The sequence below is a fragment of the Cajanus cajan genome, chromosome 2 (genome assembly GCF_000230855.2).
Source record: "Cajanus cajan strain Asha chromosome 2, NIPB_CcT2T_4, whole genome shotgun sequence".
Classification (NCBI taxonomy): domain Eukaryota; kingdom Viridiplantae; phylum Streptophyta; class Magnoliopsida; order Fabales; family Fabaceae; genus Cajanus; species Cajanus cajan.
The window spans coordinates 75,145,895-75,172,041 of record NC_138518.1 but is presented as its reverse complement, the minus strand read 5'-3'; the positions used below and the strand labels follow the sequence as shown (position 1 = coordinate 75,172,041).

General features: G+C 29.3%; 2 protein-coding genes across 2 annotated transcripts; one reads left to right on the top strand and one right to left on the bottom strand.

Moving 5' to 3' along the window:
• Window positions 1-11,764: 11,764 nt before the first annotated feature.
• Window positions 11,765-12,281, bottom strand: LOC109799667 (mitochondrial import receptor subunit TOM7-1). Its single transcript, XM_020360271.3, has one exon. The coding sequence runs from the start codon at window positions 12,164-12,166 to the stop codon at window positions 11,948-11,950; it is 219 nt and encodes a 72-aa protein (XP_020215860.1). The 5' UTR covers window positions 12,167-12,281; the 3' UTR covers window positions 11,765-11,947.
• Window positions 12,282-15,323: 3,042 nt separating this feature from the next.
• LOC109799485 (Homeodomain-like transcriptional regulator) lies at window positions 15,324-25,941 on the top strand. The gene is made up of 17 exons (XM_083069064.1): window positions 15,324-15,483; window positions 15,687-15,986; window positions 17,226-17,284; window positions 17,365-17,595; window positions 17,714-17,791; window positions 17,874-18,090; window positions 18,209-18,309; window positions 19,653-19,739; window positions 19,893-20,024; window positions 20,181-20,321; window positions 22,022-22,144; window positions 22,232-22,690; window positions 22,891-23,247; window positions 23,431-24,048; window positions 24,411-24,515; window positions 24,612-24,813; window positions 25,469-25,941. Exons 2-17 carry the CDS (start codon window positions 15,713-15,715, stop codon window positions 25,489-25,491), a joined length of 3,207 nt encoding a protein of 1,068 aa, XP_082925190.1. The 5' UTR covers window positions 15,324-15,483; window positions 15,687-15,712; the 3' UTR covers window positions 25,492-25,941.
• Window positions 25,942-26,147: the final 206 nt, after the last annotated feature.

The following is a 26,147-nucleotide window of genomic DNA, read 5'->3' as shown; positions in this document are numbered from 1 at the left end:
AGTATAATATTATTTATTATAAATAATAATAATTACAATAAAATTATATTAATAAGTATAATTTTTAAAAAAATAATAAATAATGATAAGAATAAAAATAAATATTAAAAAAATAATAAGAATCATAATAAATAATAATGATACTAATTATAATAAATAATATTAATATTAATAAAAATAAAAAATATTATTATTTTAATTTTATAAACAGGTATTATTTTTTTATATTTTCACTTTTTGATATTAATATTTAAATAATAGGATTTTTTTAATATAAAAAAATTGTATAATATAAATAAACAAACTTTAATATATATAAAAGTGAAAAAATAAAAATATTAATATTTAATTTATATATATAAATTAAATATTAAATATTAAATATATATATATATATTAAATATTTAAAATATATATATAAATTAAATATTAAATATTAAATATATATATATATATATATATAATAAATATTTAAAATATATATATAAATTAAATATTAATATTAAATAATTATATTAATTTAAAATATTATATATTAAATATTAATATTTTATATATATATATATATATATATATATATATATATATATATATATATATATATATACACGATTATGTTATATGTATAACATATAACATAATCAATTATGTTGATTATGCTGTATATATATACACAGCATAATCGATTATGCTGTGTATATATATACAGCATAATCGATTATGCTGTATATATATACAAAGCATAATCGATTATGCTTTGTATATATATACAACATAATCGATTATGCTGTATATATATACAGCATAATCGATTATGCTTCGTTCTTCTGCTGCATGGCACATGCATGGGAGGGGTATTTTTAGATTTTCAAATCTTACGTGTCTTTCACCTCCTTTCTTCCCTTTTGTGCGAGGAGAGCAACAGTGCTTTCCCTCTCCTTTCTTCACCTTTCTTTCGTTCCAAATCAGGAAAAACAAACGATACTTTCCACGCCTTTCTTTGCTCGTATACAGTACTCTCCCGGAAACAAACACTACCTAAATCTACACTTCTATGTTACTCTCGCCAATTAAATTACTTTTAGACTTTTAGTTCATTATATCAAATATCATCCAATTCCACAATGTTATCTATTATTAATATAAATCCATACTTCTATATTACTCTTCTATTTACCCGTGAAAAAAAAAAAATACATTGTGTGTCTTTGTTAAAAAAAGAGAGAAAATAACATATTTATCCTAATAAATTGTATAATTATTAAAAGTAAAATAAAGAAGATAAGAGCAAATACCAAAAAAGATAATCTATTTATTACTAATAAGATTATATATTTTCTATTATCAGTCACATTATATATTTCAAAAAATAAATTTTAACATGTTTTTAAATTTGGTTTGAATCATTAAGATATGTTGTCTTAAGAGTTGAGGTTCATACAATATGTTTAGATACACGTTATAAGAGTTTTATAGAACTTTTTCTATTGAAAACTAGAAGAGTCGTGCCTCAAATAATTATACATAGACAAGTATTATAAGTTATAAAATATATAAGGAAAAAATATTACATTAAGGATATAAAGATCCACTAAAAAGTAGAAAGCAAAATGGTGATTACTAAAATGTATATCCTTTATTATAGGTATAGATAAAGAGCTTTTTTAATAGAAAAGTTTTTAAAATGTTTCTAAACTTATATTCAAACTGACTAATACTATATAAAGTCTTAAACTCAAATTTTATTATTATTATTGATAAAAAAAATATTTTCAAATGACTTGAAATTAATGTTGATATGTCCCTTTAATTTTATAATTCTCATTAATTAAAAAAATATTTTAATCAGATTGGAATTAATCTTACTATATCTTTTATCTTTTTCCATTTTAACAATACAAAAAATTCACCTGTGTTTGAATGAAAATTCAAAAAATTTGAAATTATTAAAATTTTAAATTACTTTGATTTCAAATTTTATAATTTTTTTAATTGTTTTTGTTGATAAATCAATGCAAACTTTTTAAATTTAAATTTTGATAACATAATTTTATTTTTATTATAAATAAAATTGATTTTAAACAAATATATATTAATTTTGTTAGATTTAATCTTACAAAACTAAATATTAGCCATTTTAAAATGTTAAATAATTTTTAAAAATAATATTGAGTAATATTTAGTAATTATAAAATAATTTAAATATTCAATGATTAAAAAAATATTGATATTTTTTATATCAATTTTGAAAGAGAAAATGAAGGTGAGAAAAAATAAATAAATTTTTTATAAATTTTTCATCCAAACAAAATATTTTATATTAAAATGTTTAAAAATTTTCAAAAAAAATATAATAATTACTCCATTAAAATACTCATAATATATATTTTTTTGGATTTAATTTGGGAGCAAGAAGCATAACACATGCTTGTTAAGTGATATGCATGCGATGATGCTAGTATTTTACCATGCATAATAAACATGTGGCTCGAAGCCTCCACTCCACAACTCCATCAAAACTCAAGGTACTTGTCTGGAGGACAATTGAACCAGTGGTCCAACATCATATTGTCTGGCCATAATATCGTCAGAGTTAATTTTATCATGCTGTAATTCTTCCCATATAAACGTCTAAATAAAGGTAATTTCTTTAAGAAATTGGGTAATATTATACAAGATTTGGGATAAAAAATCCTAAATTAGTCAGTACAATGCACAAAACATTGTTGCTAAATGATGCGTCAGATAATCTCCATTCATTAATACTCTCCTCGATTCGATTCTAAATATAAGTAAAAAAATAATAATCTTATATTTATTAGTCAAATATTTGAATAATTTTATCTATTTTTTATATTTAAATCTGGAGGAAGTATCATATAACGTGTTTTTATTATCTTTATTTGACTATAATCTATACCTAATATAAAAGGAATACATTTTGATAATCATCATTTGGTCTTCACTTTTTAGTGAACTATTATACTTCTTAAAATGTAAAAATAAAAATAAAAATAAATTTTTTCATATATCTCTTAATATTTGTTTATGTATAATTATTAAAGGCACGAATTATCTTGATTCTAGTTATTAATTAAAACTTTTTATTGAATAGCATTTAATTTAGTGTGCTAATCGGACAAGTTCCTTAGGTTTGTCATTATTGTAGGCTTTCTCCAAATTGAAGAGCATCATAAACAAAGAGAATTAGAGTTTTATGTGGTAATAAAGGCAAGTTGAGAAGACATGGTGCATGAGTTCATTAGTGTGCTTTCTTGACTCGTCAAAACCCAGTTGTTGACAATGGCTTTTTAGGTATAATACCATACCATATTTTTTCTTTTATACATGATAACTACGGTTGAAATATCTTATCCTCGAAAAGTTATCGCAGTGCCACAATGTAGTCCTCCTTGCCATGATGTGATTATGTGAAATGATATATTATGAAAATATAAGCCCGTTATTTGGTCTGAAATAGTGGATATGAATAAAATAAAAAAAAATGAATAGCTCATTAATCATTATCGATCATAGCTTAAATTTTATTTCTGATAAAACTTCGTCAACTGAATTTGTGCAATTTTGTAATTATCATTAGGGAATTATTATGATACTTTTAAAAATTAATTATTTTGATACCTTTTCCGAGATGAATCAATAAAATAAATATGTTGATTAATGATGTTGCATCTAAAATAAAAAAAAATTATTTTATTTTATTTAAGTTTTTATTATTTATTTTTAACTCCTTATCAGTTACTTTATTTATTTTTTTATTATAAGTAAAAATAATTAAAAATAATTATTATTTGTATTATATTTTATTATTTTTATAATATTTTTCTAAATTATCCTTAATATAGATGTAAAAAAATACAACTAAAAAACTATATATTGAATAAAATAAAAGTAGTTAAATTTATTTATATTTAAAAAATTTGTTTTATTTTTTATAGTAAAAAATAAAGAGAGTATTTTTTTAAAAACAGAAAACTAATTATCAATTACGTATTTTATAACCTTAGGTGAAAGAAGACAGGAAGGTGCGGAACAACTGGAAGGAGCCTAGCCCTTCTGGATACAACATTGATGGTCCCAACATATGCAGTAATATTCAGCAATTCCGATGGCAGAATGTAGGTTATTTCGAGTAAAAGAACCTTTGACACAAGACCACCAAGAGTGGGTCGCACAACGCCATAACCCATTGAAAGAGAGAGAATAAGAAGTTGCGAATATTGATTTTCTTATAGCCCCAACAGTGACAACTCATGTTGTGAGCCTTATTCCACTGTTATTGAAATTGACATACTCAAAATACCAAACAACCATCTCAAACTATCCAACCAAGAGCAATGACAACTGTGATACTGTGCTGAAGTTGCACTACATCATCTCAAAACCTCGGGTACTAAAAAAAATCAAACAATGCCAAGGCAAAGTGTCACTTCTTTAATGCCACCATCCTGGTAAATACTCATTAGGGTTTTCCAAATTATCCTCCCACTAGTTAATTACCATATCCTTAAAATGTAAAATGATGACATAGTTTAAAATTAATGATATGACATAAATTTAACCCAAGAACTAATCTCTCAAATGATTGATTGAGTAAAGTAAAAATTCTCCTATTATTATGTCCAAGGCAAATCAATTATGGAATACCAGTAAACCATGTGTTCCTTCAAATGTCCCCCTGTATGCACTATCCATGATTCATCTCCCTTTTTGAACAAACAATGCAATCATCCAATTTACAAGGGGAGGTAAAAATTAATACGGTAGATTATTTTGTTGAGATATACAAGTAAGGTCTCACATCATTCAAATAAAATTATGAATATGAATTTATATACACACAATTATCTCTATTAGTTGAGAGACTTTTTGAGTGATATTTCCTAGTACTCAACAAGTGAGTTTTCAAGATATGTTTGACTTCTAATTTATACATATAAATGATTGACTTATCTTAAAAACTTGTTCAAGAAATCTATTTTGTAATAAGTAAATAAATGATCAAGAAAATTACTTTAACAAGTTAAAGGGTCTAAACTCTGTAAAAAAAAAAAAAAGTCTAAACTTAAGTATTATGTTTAACTAGAATGCCAAAAACAAATAACAAAGAAAATACAAAGTAAAAAAGTGAAAACAAGAAGAAAGAATTGAAATAGTCACCATAATTGCACACATGCCAAAATTTAAAAAATATGACTAGAATGCAAAAAGATTTCGGAGTACAATTATAAAACAAACTCACGACTAACGTTTAATCAATTATCCCACTCTATATTTATATCATATATTTTTATTAACTTCATTTTCATATATTTATATTATTAAATTACTATTTTATCTATCAATATATTAATGATACTATCAATATTATTAGTATCAATTTGCTAGTGACATTATCAATATTAATATTATTTTCCATGTCAATACTAGTAAATATATATAATAAAGATCATGAATTAGAAGCTCACCTAGTTGTAGTTTTAGTTAGGAAGTTAATAGTTACCTATAGAATTAAACCTACGATAAACTCTATATAAATAAGAGTCAAATATATCTTTTAATTTCTTAACAAAAATAATATATCTTTTAATATTTTTTATTCAATCAATTACAAAACATATTTATATGGTACTCTGATTTTTATAATGTATGGCTACAATATATTGGTATTACTTACGTTTTCTCTCAAATCTCCTCATCTTAGATTTATGAATATATATATATATATATGCATAATTTTGATACTAATTAAACTATATATATTTATACTATTTATTTATATATTAAAATAATTATTAGCTCAATGATTAATTATTATAATTAACCGTATATATATAATACCATCTTTAAATATTTCACATGTTATATTAATGTTACGTTGTTGTCACATTAATAAAGTGAGAGATCTAATATATTTTTTAAATATTTCGCATATTGCATTATCACGTTATGTTATTGTCAAATCGAGATTAGCACCATCGAATGAAAATCTAATATATTTTTAAATATTTTATATATTACAATATTAAGTTATGTTAGTGCCACATTATATATGTATCACAGACTATATCAACATCATGTCTTTACGTCCATATCATTTGGAGAACCTATTTGCTAAACTAAAACTTATTCGCTTTTAACTCTTTTATTAAATAATAGCATTAGAATTAAGTTTTGTGTTAATTAAAAAGAGCTCGCGGGACAAAAAATCCATAAGAATAAAAGCTAGCACTCTTAATTCATATATAAAATATAATCTCTATTTACTTTTTCAATCTTTAGGAAAGGCAATGTGAATCTTATGCCCACCAAATGAAAGATAGAGAGAAAATAGTAAGTTTTCTTTTAAGCAGCATAATTGTATGTTGATATTGAATATTCGTTAGTCTAATCAATAGCAAAGTTGAATGGAAGAACACAATTAAAATGAGAGACGATTAAAATTGTCAAACAGAATGCACTAACAAGAAGCAAGGATGATAAAAGAAAGTCAAAACCGTGTTTCATGCCATGCATGCTCTGAATGTGGATGATCAGTTTGGCAGGTCTAAAGTGTTGTTAATAAGGCACTTGTTAATATTTTTTTTTTCTAGCATACATTTATTATTATAAAAGGAAATTAACTAAATAAACGACGAAATTTAAACAATTTTATTGTTTTTAATAATTTATAGTTAATAATGAAATAGTCCATTAGAGAATATGTTCCTAGTTATTGTGGGAATCCATCCAATTTTAAGAAGTGCAATAGTGGTGAGTTCTATTTTATATATATAAAAACTACGAGTATCTTTAATATAAAAAAAAAAAATCTTATTTCAACTGATAGGACTACTATAAGTAATAAAATTCCTTCCTCAAATATTTAATAAAATTGTAAAATTTGAACTCAAAACTCTAATTAAACTAAAATATTTATTACTAGTTGTTTTACACACTTGTCAAATTTATACTTGAGTGGTATATTTGAATAAGTTATATCGATATTATTTATAGTTTTGTCAAAATTCTTTTAACATTTTTCTATTAATTCTTTATTAATTTAATAAATATTATACAGAAACTTGTTATATATATATATATATATATATATATATATATATATATTAATTTTATGTTATTTTAAAATTTGTATCATCCTAAAATATAAGGTTATCGTAAACATTAATTAATATATATATATATATATATATATATATATAATCATTTGGATAAATCTTATGTGTACATATTTATGTTTTTTTAGGTTAAATACCTCTTTTGGTCCCTTACAATGTTATTTTGTTTTAATTTAGTCTCACTTTAATTTTTTGTCTCAATTTGGTCTTCAATAACTTAAATTAGTGCAATTTGGGACTTCCGTCCAAATGATTTAGACGGAGTTAACTGTTGGCCACGTGGCATCTACGTGGATGTCATGTGGATGCGCACGTGGACGCCAAAATTCTTAAAAAAAACCTGAAACCAGAACCACCCGTTCTGATTTTAGAGTTTAGGGTTTAGGGGCCGTTCTGGTTTTAGAACGCCCCGTTCTGAATTCAAAACGACCCATTCCAGAACGCCATGCTTTTTATTATATTTTTTTATTATATCTATATTAATAGATATATAATAAATAAAAAATACAACAAATTAATATTCATTTATGAATAAAACTAAAAAAAAGAAAATCAAATAAGATAAGACCTTCCAAAATATTTCTTTGATTTGAATTTATCCAGTTCAAAATCTTGATTAAAATGCCGCAATGTATTTCAAAAATTGAAAATAAAATTCAGGGTTTAGGGGTACCTCCTCAAGAACAGGTTGTTATTGTTGGGGTACATCGTCAATGACTTTAAGGAAAAACATTGTTTCATTTTATACTTGACTGTATAGTGTCAATTTGGTAGTAAGTGGTTCACTCCAGTTTGACTAACAATGAAATAAAACTTGTTACCATTGTCCTTAGTGATACACTGCATCATCCTTAATGATATACTGTATAGCCCAAATGTTTAGCGATTGAAGTTATTAATCCTCATTAACAATATTACTAAATCTAGTGTTTGAAATGCTTTGTATTTTCCCTATAAAAAATGCTTTGTATTTTGATTTTTTTGTGCAGGAAATTCTGGATCAGAACGGCCCGTTCTGGTTACACTGTTGATGTGTTAATTTTGGACCTGGAACGGCCCGTTCCAGGTGTAAATTTTACACACAAATAATGTAACCAGAACGGGCCGTTCTGGTTCCAGGTGTATTCAAGTATTTTTGGATCCACCTACGTGACATCTACGTGGCATCCACCTGGTATCCACGTGGCCACTAGTTAACTCCGTTTAATTCATTTAGACGGAAGTCCCAAATTGGAACGATTTAAATTATTGGGGACCAAATTGAAACTAAAAATTAAAGTGAGACTAAATTGAAACAAAGAATATTGTAAGAGACCAAAAGAGGTATTTAATATATTTTTTAATATGCTTAGCTATTAATTGCCTAGACAATAAAGAAATTGTTTTATGGTGTGATGATATATATATATATATATATATATATATATATTACCGTTTTAATGATATATTCTCCCTTTAATAGATCTTTTAAGTTTCTGGAATATAATGTAGAAATTTCTAACTTAGATAATTTCTATTTATTTAACTATGCTACTATTTAAGGAATTCTCAACTCATGATGAATAATATGATTTTGTAGATTTTTTTTTCTTTCTAATTCTAATTCTTTTAAGTGTTCTTTTTCCTTATTGACTATGATTTTAATTAACCTATACATTATTATGGTTAGGTTTTAGTTTAAAGTAACACATTTTTGTGGAGTTTCATGGTGTATTACAAATTTGCAATTAAAATTGTTCTACCTTTCACCGTCTATATCCTACAATCATAGACAGCCTAGCTAGGCCAGCTTTTTGACTCTTCCAAGGTTCCAATAATAATTGGTGCACAAACAGAAAGTGACCCCAAAGTCACCGATAAATATATTAAGATTATCGAGTATTTCTAATTCCAAATATTACATATATATATATATATATATATATATTAACTTTTAAAACTCAATTATAATTTACAAAGAAAAAAAATGCTTTCATTTTTTCTCCCTGTTTTTTCTTCTTTGGTTCGTGCAAAAATTGAATGTACGAGAAATCAACTTATCGAGAGAGAATTTAAGTTTCATATTAAAACTTATATTTATATTTAATAAACTAAATTATACTTTTGATATTTTATTTTATTTTTTTAATTTATTTTTAGTTTCATTTTAATTCTTTATTTTTTTATTTGAATCAATTTTATCCTTCTCAAACAATGATCTTTTAATTTTGTAACTAGATTGTGAACCAATTTTTTTTATTGATGAAACTTGGAACTTATAATATTAGATTCATTTAAATAAAAATCATGAAATGTAATTATATTGAATCCAAAAGGAACATAAACTTAGTGAAAATTATATAAAAAATATATCTCATGAACAATTAAAAAATAACATGAAATTAAATTTTTTTAATATTATTTTTTATATCATATTTATAACACATTTAGTTTGAATTTCAATTGCATCGCATAGTTTTTATATAACCGAATCTTATAAGAAAAGTTTCAAGTCTTAAATCAATCGAAAAAAGATCCAAAAGGACTAAATTTATCTAAATTTAGAAGATAAAAAATCAAAATAAACATTTTAAAAAACTAAGGATCATGATAAATATTAAAAAAAAGATAAATTACAAAAATATAATTTACTACAGATAAATTGAATATCTGAAATAATTGTAGTCAAGCTCACAAGGTTTCCATGACTGCATCTAATTTGCAATTATTAACAAATAACTCTCTGAATTACTATAGGGTCTAATTTTCATTGAAAATTTGCAAAACTTCAGCTTATGCTTATAGTGTGATTAAATTAAATTTCACTTCTATCAAAATTAATTACAAAACCACTTTGAAAATCAAAATATCAAATAATTTACACTAATTTTTTTCACCATAATTTTGGGGATAAAAAACGATTCTTGGAGTTATACAAACACCAGCAATTATTAATTATTTCAGAAGATCACGACGAGTGACTCGCTTAATTACCAAACACGTCCTTAAACAATTAAGCACCCCCATGCATGATTGAGTTACCAGAAAAGACAGTTAATTTGAGATCTTGAGAAGGTGAACGCATACTAAAAGAGTGTCTTGTATTTGACTTGTTATGGATCGACAAATTTTGCACAAAACTTCCCATAACAAAAATGTTAAAAACACACTCTAGACACTTTTTTTAATTGAAAATTATTAAAATTCATAAACGTGACGGATCACGCATTTTACTCAATAATTTTTTATCATAATTTTATAATCTTCAATAAAATTTAATCAATAAAAAGCCTTTACTAAGAATTGTATGTTGTAAGCCCTTTCCAAATAATAAAATCAAATGAGCGCCAATCAAAAATATCAATTGATAATCTCATGTATAAAAAAAGTAAAAACAGAACCCAATTTATTAACAGATAATATACTGTATAAACAGAACCGATTATAGCCAGACTTGCACAGCAAGGATATTGATAAATTTGCTTGCACGTCAGTTGAAGCTTATATATAAACTACGAGATGAAAAGTAATAAGCTATCTAATTGAATTAAAAATTAAAAATGTTTGATAATATTGACTAATAAACTAGTTGATAAATATAAAATGATATAAAAGATTAAAAGTTAACGAGTAAAAAGAGATTTCATTACAAATTAATGAAGATAAAAACGTGATTAGTCTATAAACTAGATTATCTTTATAAGCAAGTTCAAGTAGCTTATTTTCATTAGCTTATTTTAAAGAAATACTTGTTAATTTTAAGAAAATAAGTGATTAAATTGGTCGTTCCCATACAAGCACTAATTTGGTGCATTCCTCAATTCAAATGACTTGAACCTGCAATATCCAACTCCTGGCTTGTTTATATTGGTTTACTCAATAGAAAGGTAAACCAATACGCTATCAAAAGATAATTGAAAACTGAGTTTCATGGAATTTCTCAATCCTCAATCTTGACAAAATTGATGGCAGTTTCGTCGTGCTCAAAACTTGCCAAATCAATTTGGAATGCTCAGCAGCCATATCAGTCACGAAGGAGGAAAGCTCTGCTGGTTTACCATTTCTATTTGTCCCCCTCTTAAAATCATTACTCAAACCAAAAATATCCATCTTCGTTCTTTTGAGGTACAACCCACACAGAAGAAAATCATTTGCAACTTACAAGACAAAGAGCTTCTTTGGATGATCATTAATGTATCCAACAAAAAATGAAATGAATTTCCCTATAAACTAAAACTAGCTTTTAATTTTTAGGAAAAACCAATATGAAAAAATTCCTACAAATTAATTTATGCAGGAGCTAAAAAAAAAAAAAAACTTATTTCATTTTTTTTATTTCTTTCTCTTAAAAATACCTAAGGAGAAATGTATCCAGCACTAATCAATTTTTCATCTTTCTTTTCTAATCACAGGAAAAAAGAATCATCAATCCCCCGCCCCCAATTTGGTCTCGAAAAATTCTCACATGACATCCATTGATCCTGAGCTAAATTGTAATATATGTAGAAAAAAAAAAACCAAATTGATGCAGTAAATCTTACGAAATCGAAACCCTAAAGTAACACAGAAATTTTCCAGTATTCATCAACAGTATACCATCCATCAAAATCATAATCCAGCGAGAATATCAAATGAAAACGCAAAGATTGCAATTATAAAAAGCGAATTATTTACTACTACGTCTTCGAAAATTATCCGAAAGCAAACAAGCTAAGGCACTTGGAACACACCATGTCGAAGCGAAAGTTGATCCAGAACTAAGCATACAAATGTAAAAGGGGGAAAACAAAAGAAAGAAAGAAAAAAAACGACGTCGCGGCGATGATGGATCAGACGGGGCTGAGAAGCTGGGAAAGTGGGGGCTTAGGGTCAGAGTTCATACCAATGATGATGACCAAAGGGATGAATCCGTAGTGTGTGATAACCTTCGCTTTTCTCATCGTCCATGTCGTCCACTCCTTCAGGTACTCGCTCGCTGATCGCTCTTCCGTTGCCTTCGATCCCTTTGAGCTTTTTCCTTTCGCCTTCAGAGAAACCCTTGACGCCATTGGATTCAACTTCCCTTTTTTTCTTTTTTCTCTCTTCCTCTCCCTCCAAATTGATCTATTTCATGGATGCCATAAACCCTAATTATAGCGGCCGTGTCGTCTAGGTCGCACGACGTGTCGCTTTACGCTTTACTGGCCACTGCTTTAAACCAAATTTATCCGCTTCATTCATACGACAACAGACATTGCGTCGTTTAACTTTAAAAATATTAGGAAAAAATACAATTTGAATCCTCTCCTGCAATATTCTCTCTCCAGCCTCTCTCCTGCAATATTAATAGAAAAAAATATTAGGGTTTAGGATTTAGGATCTAAATTCGAAAAAATAAAACGCACTTATAACTCGTGAGTTTTAACTTTTAACTCTCCCTGTCCAAAATTAACATCAATGTCAAATTTTCAAATTTTATAAATAATTAACGAAAAAAGCACACAACATCTCTTTATTAAAGAGAGAAAATAATAAAACTATCGTGATTCATGGTATATTTATTAAGAATAAAATGAAAAAGATAAAAGTGAAATGAGAATTTTTTATTTATCAGTATAAAAAACTTTCGTGCAGTTATATATATATATATATATAATTGGAAGATATATTCTCAATATTCAAATATTGAGAATTATTTTATACTTTAAGTATTTAAAAAAAGTTACCAGTGGTTCTAATGATAATTTTTTATTCATGTGATTTTTTCAACAATAAGAAAATTACAACAAATAAAAATTAAACTCTAAAAAGTAAAACATTTAAAGCATTTTTTTTTATCAGTAAAGTACTAATAATATATAGTTATATGATTATAAGAAGAATAATCGATCGCTAACTAATCAACACACTTATTAATTTGCCTATAAAAATGGTGAGAAGTGATGTGTCACAGCTTCTCTAATTTGACGAAATCAATACCTATCAGGCAATTTAACTCACAAATAACATTCTTATAGCATGCATTTCACACCAAAATGGTGTCATGAAAAATAATTATGAACTGGACTATAATTATGATTAAAGATAATGATAGTTTAAAATGTGAATATAGAATAATAATTTTTTAAATAATTACTATTAACTGCTTTTGTAAACATCACATTTGGACTTTTTTTTATACTATTATATAATTAGAAATTACATTAACCACGACTTTTAAAGTAACTAATAAAATGATTAACAACTTTACTATAAATGACAAATAATCGTTAAATGACGATGTTAATATATTTCAATTATATTCTACTACTAATATTATAGATATTTTCTACCCATAATTAAATAATGGGCATAAAAAATAAATCGTATACAATGTTAGAGTTTAATTTTTACTTATTGTTAGTTTGAATTTTTTTACACCACCAACTAATTAGTTAATTATAAAAATAAAAATATTATTTGTATTAAAAAAATATAATTCATAGAGAAAAGAGAAAAAAAAAGGAGAAAAAGCAGAGTAATTAAAACTAACAAATAATGTAAAAGGCAGTTGAAAAAATGATGTTAAGGAGAAAAATAAAGACAAGAAAGTTGTACACATTTTTATAAAAATTAATAATTTTATCATATTTCATACATCATAATATTTTTTTCTCTTCAATTTATTTAGAATTTTAAAAAATCATTATAAAAAGATATCTTTTAAAAGGAAATTTTTAAAGACAAATTTCATTTTAAAAAATTATCTCCAAAGAAACATGAATTGCTTCTAAAAAAAATTGTCTTTTTTCTTCTTAAAAAGTAATTTGGACAAGCATGTAAAATATTTTTAAAAAAACTATTCATTTTTTTATTTTTTTTAATAAATTTAAACAAATAATTCTATCGAAAATATACATCAATTTGTCAATAATTAATCTCATGAAGAAACTTTAGATTTTTAATAACGTCTTCCTTCACAATCATTTTTTTCATATCGTATATGTATTAGTAATGTAAACAATTTTAAAGTATTATTTAATTATAAGTTTGTTAAATTTTTATGATAAATATATTAAAAATCATTAATGACGATTTATAATTGATTTGTGGTGGATTATTAAATATTATACGTGGATATTAAAGTCTGAATTATCAGAATAATTTTTTTTTATTATCATTAATTTAATAAAATTTTTTTTATTTTGTCTCCTTTTTTTTTTTTTATAAGTACACCTTCAATCTCTCTTTTTTAAAATAAAATTTTTAAAATATCCTTCTAACTAAATTTTTATTTTAAATTCTATTTTTAAATTTGTTTTTTATTTACCTTTTTTTCATCATTTTTCTTTTTCTTTCTTCTTCTTTTTCTCATTCTCCTTTTTCATCTCTCTAGTCATTTTTTGATGATTTTATTCTTTTTCGTTTTTCATTCTTGATTTTTCTTCTTTTATAATCAACATAATCATATTTTATCTTTCTATCTTTTAAATTCTATTTTTCACTTTCTACTCTATTATTTCTTAAACCCTAATTTTTCATTCAATCTTCATTATTCTCTACATTCAATACAAGGTACAAATTAATATATTAAATTACATTTTATATTTATAATTTTTTTTAACTTATTTAACATTACTTATGGACAATAGAATCGTAAACGACGGTAGTGGATGAGGAGATAAAGAAACACGTAAGTTTAATTTGTCATACCGAAAAATAAGATTCCAAATTTAATTTTAGCATTTCGGAGAGTACTTTCCGGAATTATGTAACAAAACTTTTCCTGAATAAGAATTTACTATTATGGAAAGTATTTTTTGGAATAAAAACTTTATTATTTTGGAAAGTAATTTTCAGAACAAAAACTTTACTATTTCAGAAAGAGGGGTGCGGGAAAAAGAAAGAAGAAGAGGGGTGCGAGAAAAACAAAGAAAAAGAGGGGTGTAAGAAAGAGAATGAACAGAGGTGCGGGATGCGGGAAAAAGAAAGAAGAAGAGGGATGCAGGGAAGAGAAAAAAAGAAAGAAGAAGAGTGAAAGGTACAAATTTAGAAATTATATATATATATATTTAAAAAAAAAAAGTAATTTAGAAATTTTATATATTTATAAAAAAAAGGGGTATGTTTATATGAAAACGGAGGTGTATTTATCATCATCCAAATTTTTTATTTACGTTGAGTGGGCTGAACTGAAACAGAGCCCAATAAGAAGAATTATTTAGTTTTGATATTTTTTTTCCGCTGCAATGGGTTTTGGTAAAACAAGAGAGATATTTATCGTCTTCCATAAAACCCAAAACCCTACTTCTGCTGGCATTATCCTCCTCTGCTTCCTTTCACATCTTCAACTCACTTCCCCTGCGTCATTTCATTTCATTTCCACACTCTCCAATCACTAATCGCTGTAAATTTCTCACATCTCTATCCAATCACTCTTCTCTTTCCCTTTCATTTTTCTCACTTCACACTCAACCGTCCTAATCCAATTCAACCAATTTTAGTGTTTCATCGGATTGCATATTCTCCGCATAATTCATTTCGCCTCGCGTTTCTGCGTCATTTCCGAACTCTAATTTCGAGTCTCTTTGATTTTTTTTTTTGACGCAGATGAGAAGCACTGAACACTGAGGGTAATGGAAGGCTATGAGAAGCGCACGGCGCAGAGGCATAACGGTGGAAATGGAGTGATAGTCCCGTCGTATAGTTCTTCGCGCCAGGAATTTGGCGCGCATGCTGCTGCGAGAAACGCTTATTCAACTTCAAGATACGATATGGCTGTGACGAGGAATGTTAAGAAAAAGCAAAAGCGTAAATGTCTTCAGGAGCTGCTTACAACTGATTATATTGTGAACAACGTGTTGCGGAAGGGTGGTCCTCCACTTGGTCAGGAATTTGATTTCCCTCCTGGTGCGTTTGAAGAGATTTATGGTTATTCTACCGAATAAATGAATAATACTTTGGGCTTATTTCGATAAACTTCTCTGAGTGTTTCATGCAACAAAAAATAAGAAGAAAAATATGGAATAAGTAGTTTTATAAAGTAAAATTAGCTTATGTTTTGAAAAAATTAATATGGATGAGCTTCTATAAATTAGTTTATACGTAATCCAGAAACTTATTTCATTTTTCTTTCTTATTTTCTTCTCTTAAAAGTGTTTTTTTGAGAAGTTTATCCAAACTGAAATTATCTGCAGTTTCTTTTATTGTATTTGATAGGGACAGGTTAGTCCTGTTTGATATTGAATGATTATCGGCAGTGGATTCAGTGACTTTTTTTTGTATTTTATTTGTTGATTAATTACTGTACATTGCAAGTTGCAACATATACAGTATTAGGCTTTTGAATTGAAAAACAAATCTAGATAAATGGAATAGCTTGCGTCTGTTTGGTAATTTTAGAAGCTGGATTATTCAGTTTAAAGAAATTAAATTTTAAAAATAGTTATCTACGACCTTCTTACCCGCTTTATAAACTTTCAGTTGAAAAATATCCGTCCTAGTTATTTTTGTTTCATTATTATTGCTATTATTTACCAATTACATATACTATATGAAAATTCAGCTATGTATTCTATAATAAAGCAAGAGGGAGCTTAGGTTTCATAAAACATGGGGTATAATCTTAATGTGTTTTCTTAATCACATGTATAATTTTCCTCATGTTTGAATAAAATTGAATGATCATAACTTTGGAAGAACAATAGGGCATGAATGGAATATGACTCTTTCAAGGAAGAACTTTGTATTAGAGTTGGTGCAATATTGTCCTTTTCTTTGATTGTAGTGTAGATGGAGGGGAGTAGAATTATTTCAATACTCGTTAGTTGAGCTTCATATTTATACTCAATATGAAATTAAACTACGTTTTATAATGTTTTGTTTATTAATCATTACAAATGTTCTCTTACTCTTTCTGGTGCAAGAAAATAAATTGTTTGGGATCAATTGAAAATTGAGTGGTAAAAATGGACACTTATTTTTTAATTTCTTCCACTGAGCACTTGTACCTCACAAATATATGCATAATTTGCTTTTCACTTCTCAGCCATATCTGCTATTTCAAGTATAACATTATTTCTTTTGCATTCCACTGTTATAATTTTTTTAACTAGCCTTATTTTTGCCATTTCCTCTTTGATTGGTTAGGACCCAAATATTTCACTTCTGCTTGTCAAGAGGACCAAGGTTCCACCAAAAAGAGGAAGGTAACATTTAGTATCCCAAGGAAGACTTTTGATGTATCTTTTAGCATGCCTTTACATTTTCATAAGTCCTCTTTCCTCAGGTTTCCAAGAGTGCAATTCAAAGTCCTGTGGATTGTAACACAAAAGCACCTGTGAGGAAACACGGTATTGGCAAAGGTCTGATGACAGTTTGGAGGGCAACAAATCCTGATTCCAGAGACCTTCCCATTGGTTTTGGCATTGCTGGCCAAGAAGTTCCTCTAATATCTAATTCTACAAGACAGAAACCAGTCCATGGGAACAACAGGTCATGCAATACAGTAAACATGAACGTAAGTTATCTAAACCCATAATGCTATGCTCACACTGTTTTCTTTCTATAATACATGAATCAACATGCAACTTTTGGTTAATAATAATAAATTTCATATTTTTTTATTTTGTGAACAGGGAATGCCAAAAAATAAAATGCAGAGCAAGAGAAATAAATCGCAGGATAAGAGGAAACTTTCCATGCAAAGAAGAGTGGTAATTAGAAAAGTTGAATGTACATTTTTGTGCTTACTGTTGAATGGTTTGGCAAGTTTTTTGAGTTTCTCTTATCTGGCAGGGGGAATTGAACCTATATGTGACTCTGAATCAGCCACCAAAGGAAAAATGTGAACTAGCTTTGGATAATGCCTTATCCGAGGATGGAGTTGATCGAGTTTCAATGTTAATTGATGATGAAGAGTTAGAGCTGAGGGAGTTGCAAGAAGGAACCGATCTGTTTATGTGTTCTGATCATCTTGCTTCCAGTGGAATGCTTGGCCGTTCACTTTGTACAGGTGATTCTGTAATGAATAAAAATTGACCTGTATTCTGTGATCTATTCAAATGAGTAATGGTGTTATAAAGCTGGAATGTTCTGTTTAATTCCAGTCACTGACATGCGGCTTCTTGCAGATGTGCTAGTGAAGTTTCCCCCAGACACTGTCAAGATGAAGAAACCTATCCGTTTGCAACCTTGGGACTCGTCTCCAGAAATTGTGAAGAAATTATTTAAGGTGCATATGATCAATCAGTTGTGACTTGGAAGATATGATTATGTTAATGTACATGTATTTGTTAATTGTTACATATTGTTACATGTCGTATGTCCAGATGTGTTTCTACACTCATCCACTAAAGTTTCTCTTTTATAACATACATTTTTACTACAGAAATAGCTTAACTTTTTATCTTTGTTGTCCTTTGTCAGTGGCATGTGATGGCAGACCCAAAATTCAGCATAGTTTCTTATGGATTGCTTGCTGGTCTTATTTTTCTTGTTTTAGCATAGTTTTTGTTCTAAAGTTTACTATAGTCATTATTAATTTTGGTGAAGGCTTAATTGTTATTGTTATATTATATGACTCATTATCTAATATCTCAGAAAATTAGAAAAGTTTTAAGGGCTTTAGACTTTGTGATTCTCCTAGTCATATCTTTACCTTCCCATCACCATATTATTCTCTCACTTTCGAATGTTCCACTTCAGTCATGAATAAAAAAGTGAAATCATAATCACATGAAAACCAACAAGCCAGGTTCTGTTAATAATTTGGATGGCATGAAGACATAAGGGAATTTTGGAGACATACACAAGTGTTTTAAGTGAGGGTGAAGTCATTGAAGTTGTGAACCTGACACGTCTGTTACAACCTGTCTGTGAAAGATGTGGCAAGTGTTTTAGGTGGAATTAAACTGGTTTCAGACACTGACATGATCAAAACACATAGAACACCTAAAAAATTACAAGGTTATTGATCAGAAATGAAGAGAAATGTGGAATTTCACTTCTAGGATCACATGCTATGTTTTCCACCTGCCACTGAAAACTAGCCATGCCTGGAATTTCTTATGCTGGGGAGCATTGAACCAGCCATGGGAGGAGGTTTTGCTTGCCTCCTGTTACTGTACTCACTTCTGTGCTATATGAGACCATGACTCCTCTTTTTTATCCCTCCCTACCATTATTGTTATAACAGAATACTTAAGGCTAGGAGGTCAACATTCTTTCTTCTCTTTGTATTTTGTTTACGCTTCTGGATTTTAAACATAGGATGAATATAATATAATAGGTTATATAATGTAAAAGTGAAGGAATTTCTTGAACCTTGCTATTTGTCAGAAAGATCGTGATGGTTTTTTGTTTTAACTTGGATGAATTATTTTTGATGTTTGGATTTTATCAGTTACACTGCTGGATTAATTTTTTTATGTGACACAGTTCTTTCTTAAATTAGCAAACATCATCATTGTCAAGCTGTACTGAAGTTACTGTCTTGCCTTATTTCCTATTCTATTGAACCTCTTTTTTAATGGCAAAGAACATTAAATTGATGAAGAACTAACTTTATTTTGGCAGGTTTTCCATTTCATTTATACATATGCGATGATTGTTGATATTTGTCCCTTCACTCTTGATGAGTTTGTTCAAGCATTTCATGATAAGGTAATATGTCATCTTTGACTCATGCTTATATCTTGGAATCATTTCTGTTTTTTTTTTTTTTTTTTTTTCTGTTTAATTTTAATCTTATCAGAGTCGTGTCAAATTGTAAGTAGCATCCAACATGTCTCTCACTTTACTGCATGTGTTTTCCAGGACTCGATGTTACTTGGCAAGATTCATGTTGCCCTTCTCACACTTCTTCTATCTGACATTGAAGTGGAGCTTACCGATGGGTTTTCACCTCATTTAAATAAATCATGTAACTTTCTTGCATTGCTTCACTCGGTGAGTTACTGAGTTTCCTTACCCCCTTTTTTGAGGTTGTGAATTATTACATACTGCTTGTTTTCTATATTTAATATAGGAATGACTAGCGATTTAACATATATCTATTTTAGCTGAAGTACTAATTCTGTGTTAATTTTAATAATGATTTGGCAGGTTGAAAATCAAGAATATTCCCTGGACTTCTGGAGAAGATCTCTAAATTCTCTTACTTGGATTGAAATACTCCGTCAGGTGCTGGTTGCTTCTGGATTTGGTTCAAAACAAGGTTCCTTACGTAGAGAGGTCCTTAGCAAGGTATTTCAAAGTCCAAACATGCCTATTCTAGATCTGGTCTGATTTATCTTTAGCATGTTTATATTAAGTATGCATGTATTTACATAAGATCAAATATTCTAGAGCCCTTTGATTATTAATATAATTTTTTTGCATAAGCTGCCTATCCTAAACGACACACATCTTTTTTTCTTGTTTTTCATCTACTTTGGCAGATCGAGGGAGGTAAATAATATTTGAATCATGTATGTCATGTAACTGAAGGCAATACATGGAGGATATTTACTTAGGCATGGTAAAAGTAAGTTATAACAATATCAATAATGTTTATTGGGAAAAACCCAAGTCCCACATCGACTATTAGGCAATTGAATAGTATATAAGTGGAAAGCAACCCTCACCTTACAAGCCGGTTTTGTAGGGTTGAGTTAGGCTTAATCCACTATTCTAAGATGGTATCAAAGCCATTTAGATCCACTTTAAAAATGGGCCACCCACCATTGATGCATGTCTCATAGGCATGAGGGGGTGTATTGGGAAAAACCCAAGTCCCGCCAATCCTAGATCATTGAAAAGGGCCACCCACCATTTATCTACGTACCAAGCCCAATAGTGCTGGACGTGAGGGGGTGTATTGGGAAAAACCCAAGTCCCACATCGACTATTAGGCAATTGAATAGTATATAAGTGGAAAGCAACCCTCACCTTACAAGCCGGTTTTGTAGGGTTGAGTTAGGCTTAATCCACTATTCTAACATGGTATCAGAGCCATTTAGATCCACTTTAAAAATGGGCCACCCACCATTGATGCATGTCTCATAGGCATGAGGGGGTGTATTGGGAAAAACCCAAGTCCCTCCAATCCTAGATCATTAAAAAGGGCCACCCACCATTTATCCACGTACCAAGCCCAATAGTGCTGGACGTGAGGGGGTGTATTGGGAAAAACTCAAGTCCCACATCGACTATTAGGCAATTGAATAGTATATAAGTGGAAAGCAACCCTCACCTTACAAGCCAGTTTTGTAGGGTTGAGTTAGGCTTAATCCACTATTCTAACAATGTTAAAAATGTCTTTCTTTTGGCCATCCATACCTTCCAATTTCCAAGAGAGGAAAGATGTCTCTTTGGATTTAAAATGCAAAAGAAATAAAATAAAAAAGTCATCATCTTCTTTGATTTACTAATTACCATTGTACTATCCACTCCATGATAGTATTGGCAATAACATTTGCCAAAAAACATCAATTTCATCAGACTCTTCTACTACCAAACTGTTATGAAGCTTTTAGCACCTAATTTTCAAATTCCAATAAATCCAGCTCAATTGCCAAAACCACTCTGTTTGGCATCTCATATATGCTCCTTTGTATATTTTCAATTGATATAGCTAGGGTTATGGTAGGTCTGTTTGAAGAAATAAATAACGCATGCTGCTTATAAATAGGAAGAGGGATCGAGAGGAGTTAGTTGAGTTATCATTGTGGCTAGTAGAAGTTCTGAATCTCTTGAATATCCAGGGAATTTGTGTATGCCTTTTGTTTATCAATAACACTATGTTCTTTGTGTAAAATTTAATCTTTAATGGCAGGTGTTGCTTGAAGGAGATTTTGTTAATTTTTGTTCTGTTAATTTCAATAGGCTTTTCTTGGCTGCTGCTCAAAGTTTTCAGTTAGTGCATGTTTTGGTTTTAAGGCGTAGCCTTGTGCTTTGTTTTTTAGGAATTGAATCTTCTTGTAAACTATGGTCTATGCCCTGGCACTTTGAAGTGTGAGCTGTTTAACATCTTGTCTGAGAGAGGGAACATTGGATGCAAAGTATCTGAACTGGCAAAGTCAACGCAGGTAACTAACTGTTGTTATCTGATTCATTTTATTATAATATTTCCCTTTATTACTGATGAATTTCAACTGTATTTTGATATTATGTAGATTGCTGGATTAAACCTTGCCGGCACAAATGAGGAACTTGAGTCTTTGATATATTCCACGCTTTCAAGTGATATTTCTTTATTTGAAAAGATTTCATCAACTGCATACCGATTGCGTATGAGCAATGTTATGAAGGACAGTGATGAATCTCATTCAGATACGGAGGACTCTGGTAGTGTTGATGATGAACTTAATAACATTGATACGTGTAGCAGTGGTGATGATTTTGAAAGTGATTCCATAAACTCCAGTATAAGAAAATTGAAGCGTGCAAGCAGTCATAAAATTAAAAATAATATGCTGCAAGTGTACACTGAAATTGATGAGAGCCATCCTGGAGAAACATGGTTATTAGGACTGATGGAGAGTGAATATTCAGACTTGAACATTGAAGAAAAATTGAATGCGTTGGCATCTTTAACCGATCTTCTTTCATCTGGATCCAGCATCAAGATGAAGGTAAAATACTAAACATGGCAAAGGTTGGCCTTGAATCATCCCCCCCCTCCCCTCTCTCTCAAGTGAAATCTTAAATTGATATAACTAAAGCTATAGGCCCTGGATTTTCTCAGCTACTCTTGCTTCCCCTTCCAAACATTCCCTAAAATGTTGTGAAGTGAACTTTTGTTTTAAGTTCTAACTTAGTTATTTTTGTATAGGATTCAACAAAAGTAACAGCTGATTGCAATTCTAGCATCCCATTACGTGGTTCTGGAGCTAAAATAAAGAGATCAGTAGTAAAGAAACCTGGGCCATTTTGGAACCAGAAAGTACACATAAATTCTGATCCCTGTCCAGTAGATTCCTCATCATTAATCTCAAGATTCACTTCCTTTGAAAAGGCACAAAGTTCATCTATTTTGCACCCTATTCAATCAGTGTTTCTGGGATCTGATCGTCGGTTCAATAGATACTGGCTTTTCTTGGGCCCTTGTAATATAGATGACCCAGGCCACAGGAGGATTTACTTTGAATCATCTGAAGATGGTCACTGGGAGGTTATTGATACTGAGGAGGTAAATTTCTTTGGTTTTCTTATCATGTGTGACTCTTCAAGTATTGAAGTTTATTTTCTGATTCATTAGATATTTTAGTTACTTATATTGTAAGCATTTAAGAACACGTGTTTATTGGTCTAGTGTGTCTATTGTATGTATTACTATTTTAGTGTTGTTTATGGTTAACCTGTACGCATGCAGGCCTTGTGTACCTTGTTGTCAGTTCTGGATGATAGAGGAAAACGGGAGGCCCTTCTTATTGAATCTTTGGAAAGAAGACAAACTTCTCTATGCAGATCTATGTCCAGGATTAATGTTAATAGTTCTGGAATGGGTTCCATGTCACATTCTGATCAATCTGAACTGGATATGGTCACAGATGACAGTTATTCTCCTGCATCTGATGTAGACAATCTGAACCTGACTGAGATTGGTAAAGACTCTTTGCCATCAGTTGGAGCTGTGGTAATTGAAGCTGGAAAGAGAAGAGAGGAACAAATTCAAAAATGGATCCGTGTTCAAGAATATGATTCTTGGATCTGGGATTCCTTTTACTTGCAACTCAATGTTGTAAAATATGGTAAAAGGTCTTATCTGGACTCTCTTGCCAGATGTAAGAGTTGTCATGATCTATACTGGAGAGATGAGAGGCACTGTAAAATTTGTCATATGACATTTGAGCTTGATTTTGACCTAGAAGAAAGATATGCAATCCACATAGCCACATGCAGGGAGAAAGAAGACAGCAATACATTTCCTAATCATAAAGTGCTAGCATCACATATTCAATCACTGAAAGCTGCAGTTTATGCTATTGAGGTGAGTTGTCATCATTCATTGCATACTGGCATTGACGTCTTATTTTGTTACTTAAGATCTTTAAGGCACAAATGCAATTGGTCAGGATTTGTGTGGGAAAATTGATACTTCATTCTTTGTGCCACTTGGTTTTGTTTGAACAGGGCAGCTCTGTTCTAGAAAATGCCATGTTACTTCTAATCCAAGATAAGCATGATATTAAATTGATACTTAAATATGTTTCCCTAAGTTTTAACCAGCTTCTCCAACTTTCTAATATTTTACATCAAAAACTTGGCATGGTTTTCATGTTTATTTTTATGCATGTGGGCATTTTGATGATTAGTTATCTTTTTTCATTTCTCCCGTCACTGTTTGTGCAGTCTGTTATGCCTGAAGATGCCCTAGTTGGTGCTTGGAGGAAGTCTGCTCATAAACTATGGGTGAAACGGCTCAGACGCACCTCAACTTTAGTGGAGCTTTTGCAGGTTTTTGTTTTATCTTTCTGTTAGATAGAATTTCCCGGAGTGTCTGAAGTTCTATTTGTCTTGTCTTAATCTACTTGTGAATTTATAATTTTATAGGTTCTTGCCGATTTTGTTGGTGCCATCAATAAGGACTGGCTGTTTCAATGCAAATTTCCGGATGGTGTGGTTGAAGAAATCATTTCATCTTTTGCATCTATGCCCCATACATCATCTGCCCTTGCTCTGTGGTTAGTAAAGTTAGATGCCATAATTGCTCCCTACCTGGACAGAGTCCATCCTCAGAAGAAGCAGGGAATCAGTAAGAGCTAAAGAATTTCAATTTATTAGAAATAATCAAATAAATCACATAGCATGAGATACTTATTCAGACTGTTATAGTTTGTGTTGGTTGCAGTTTCACTTAGTTTAGATTTTTGTCATCTGCTTGAAAATTGAGGATATATGTCCAACAATGTTCTTGTTTTATTACTCTGCTCACTACCCGTGTTTTGTTTTCACCTTTCTTAACAATTAGCATCTGATGTTTAGAAGACGAGAAACTATAACAGGTTGAAACCTTTAAAACTGTCAACTTCCGAGTGTGTTATTCCCTTTCAGTGTGTGTTAGGACCCAGCCCAACAATTGCTCTTACCATGTCTTGCTGATGGATAGTGGAATTGAAATTTGCATATTCTTTGAGCAAATTGGTGTTATGTTGATAGGTCCAAGTGCTCTCTTTCTCCTGAGTTCATGATTTATTCAAAAGAAATCTATGAAATACCTAGACAAACATGCAAGTCTAGATCAAAACAAAAACTGAGTAGTGTCATGTGAGAAAACTTCAAAAGACTGGAATGTGATTAATTTTATATTTTATATTTATATTTTGTGATTTCCCCCCCTTTCATTTGGGGTTGTTGCAGATGTTTTCAATGTACTGTGGCCATAAGATATGTATGGTTCTCTCTTTCAGGTCAACACGATCCTTGGCGATAGGTATACATGCGTATATTGGAACTGAAATGAAGGAACTACCTGTTCTACTCCCTGACGCCCGGAAGGATTTATCCGAGATTCTTGTGCTGGCTTCACTTGGTTCTGAATTTTTAGAATGACTACAATTTGGCCAAGGCAAAACTTCGGATGTCAAAATCGTATATACGCAGGCAATCCTGTTGGTGGTCAGATGTATAGGTTTAGATTTTTTTTTCTACATAAAAAAATACTGGGTAGCTCGAGTTTTTTGGTGCGTAATCCCACTTTGTTTCTACAAGGTCACCCATTTTTTATGCTTCATGTTTGTGGTCTTCTCATTCGAGAAATCAATTTTGTCTTTGTATCTTACAGAATAATAATGTCGTACTGATTCAAAATAATTTGTATCATGAGAGGATTACAGAGTTTAAGGCCATTTATAAAGTAAAAATCGATTTACTTTGCTTTAAAGACTGTAAAAGTAGAGCAAATCTATTGATTTGCATCTTATGAGCTTATAAATGATCATAAAGCAAGAAAAAATTATGTGAATGAGAAAAAAATATTCAAATGTATGAGAAAACAATAAAAAGAGTGAAAGTTATGCACTCAGTAAAAGTAAAGGTATATAGAAGTCTTATTTAAATGTTTGGGGAAATTATGTACTCGAGTGAGAA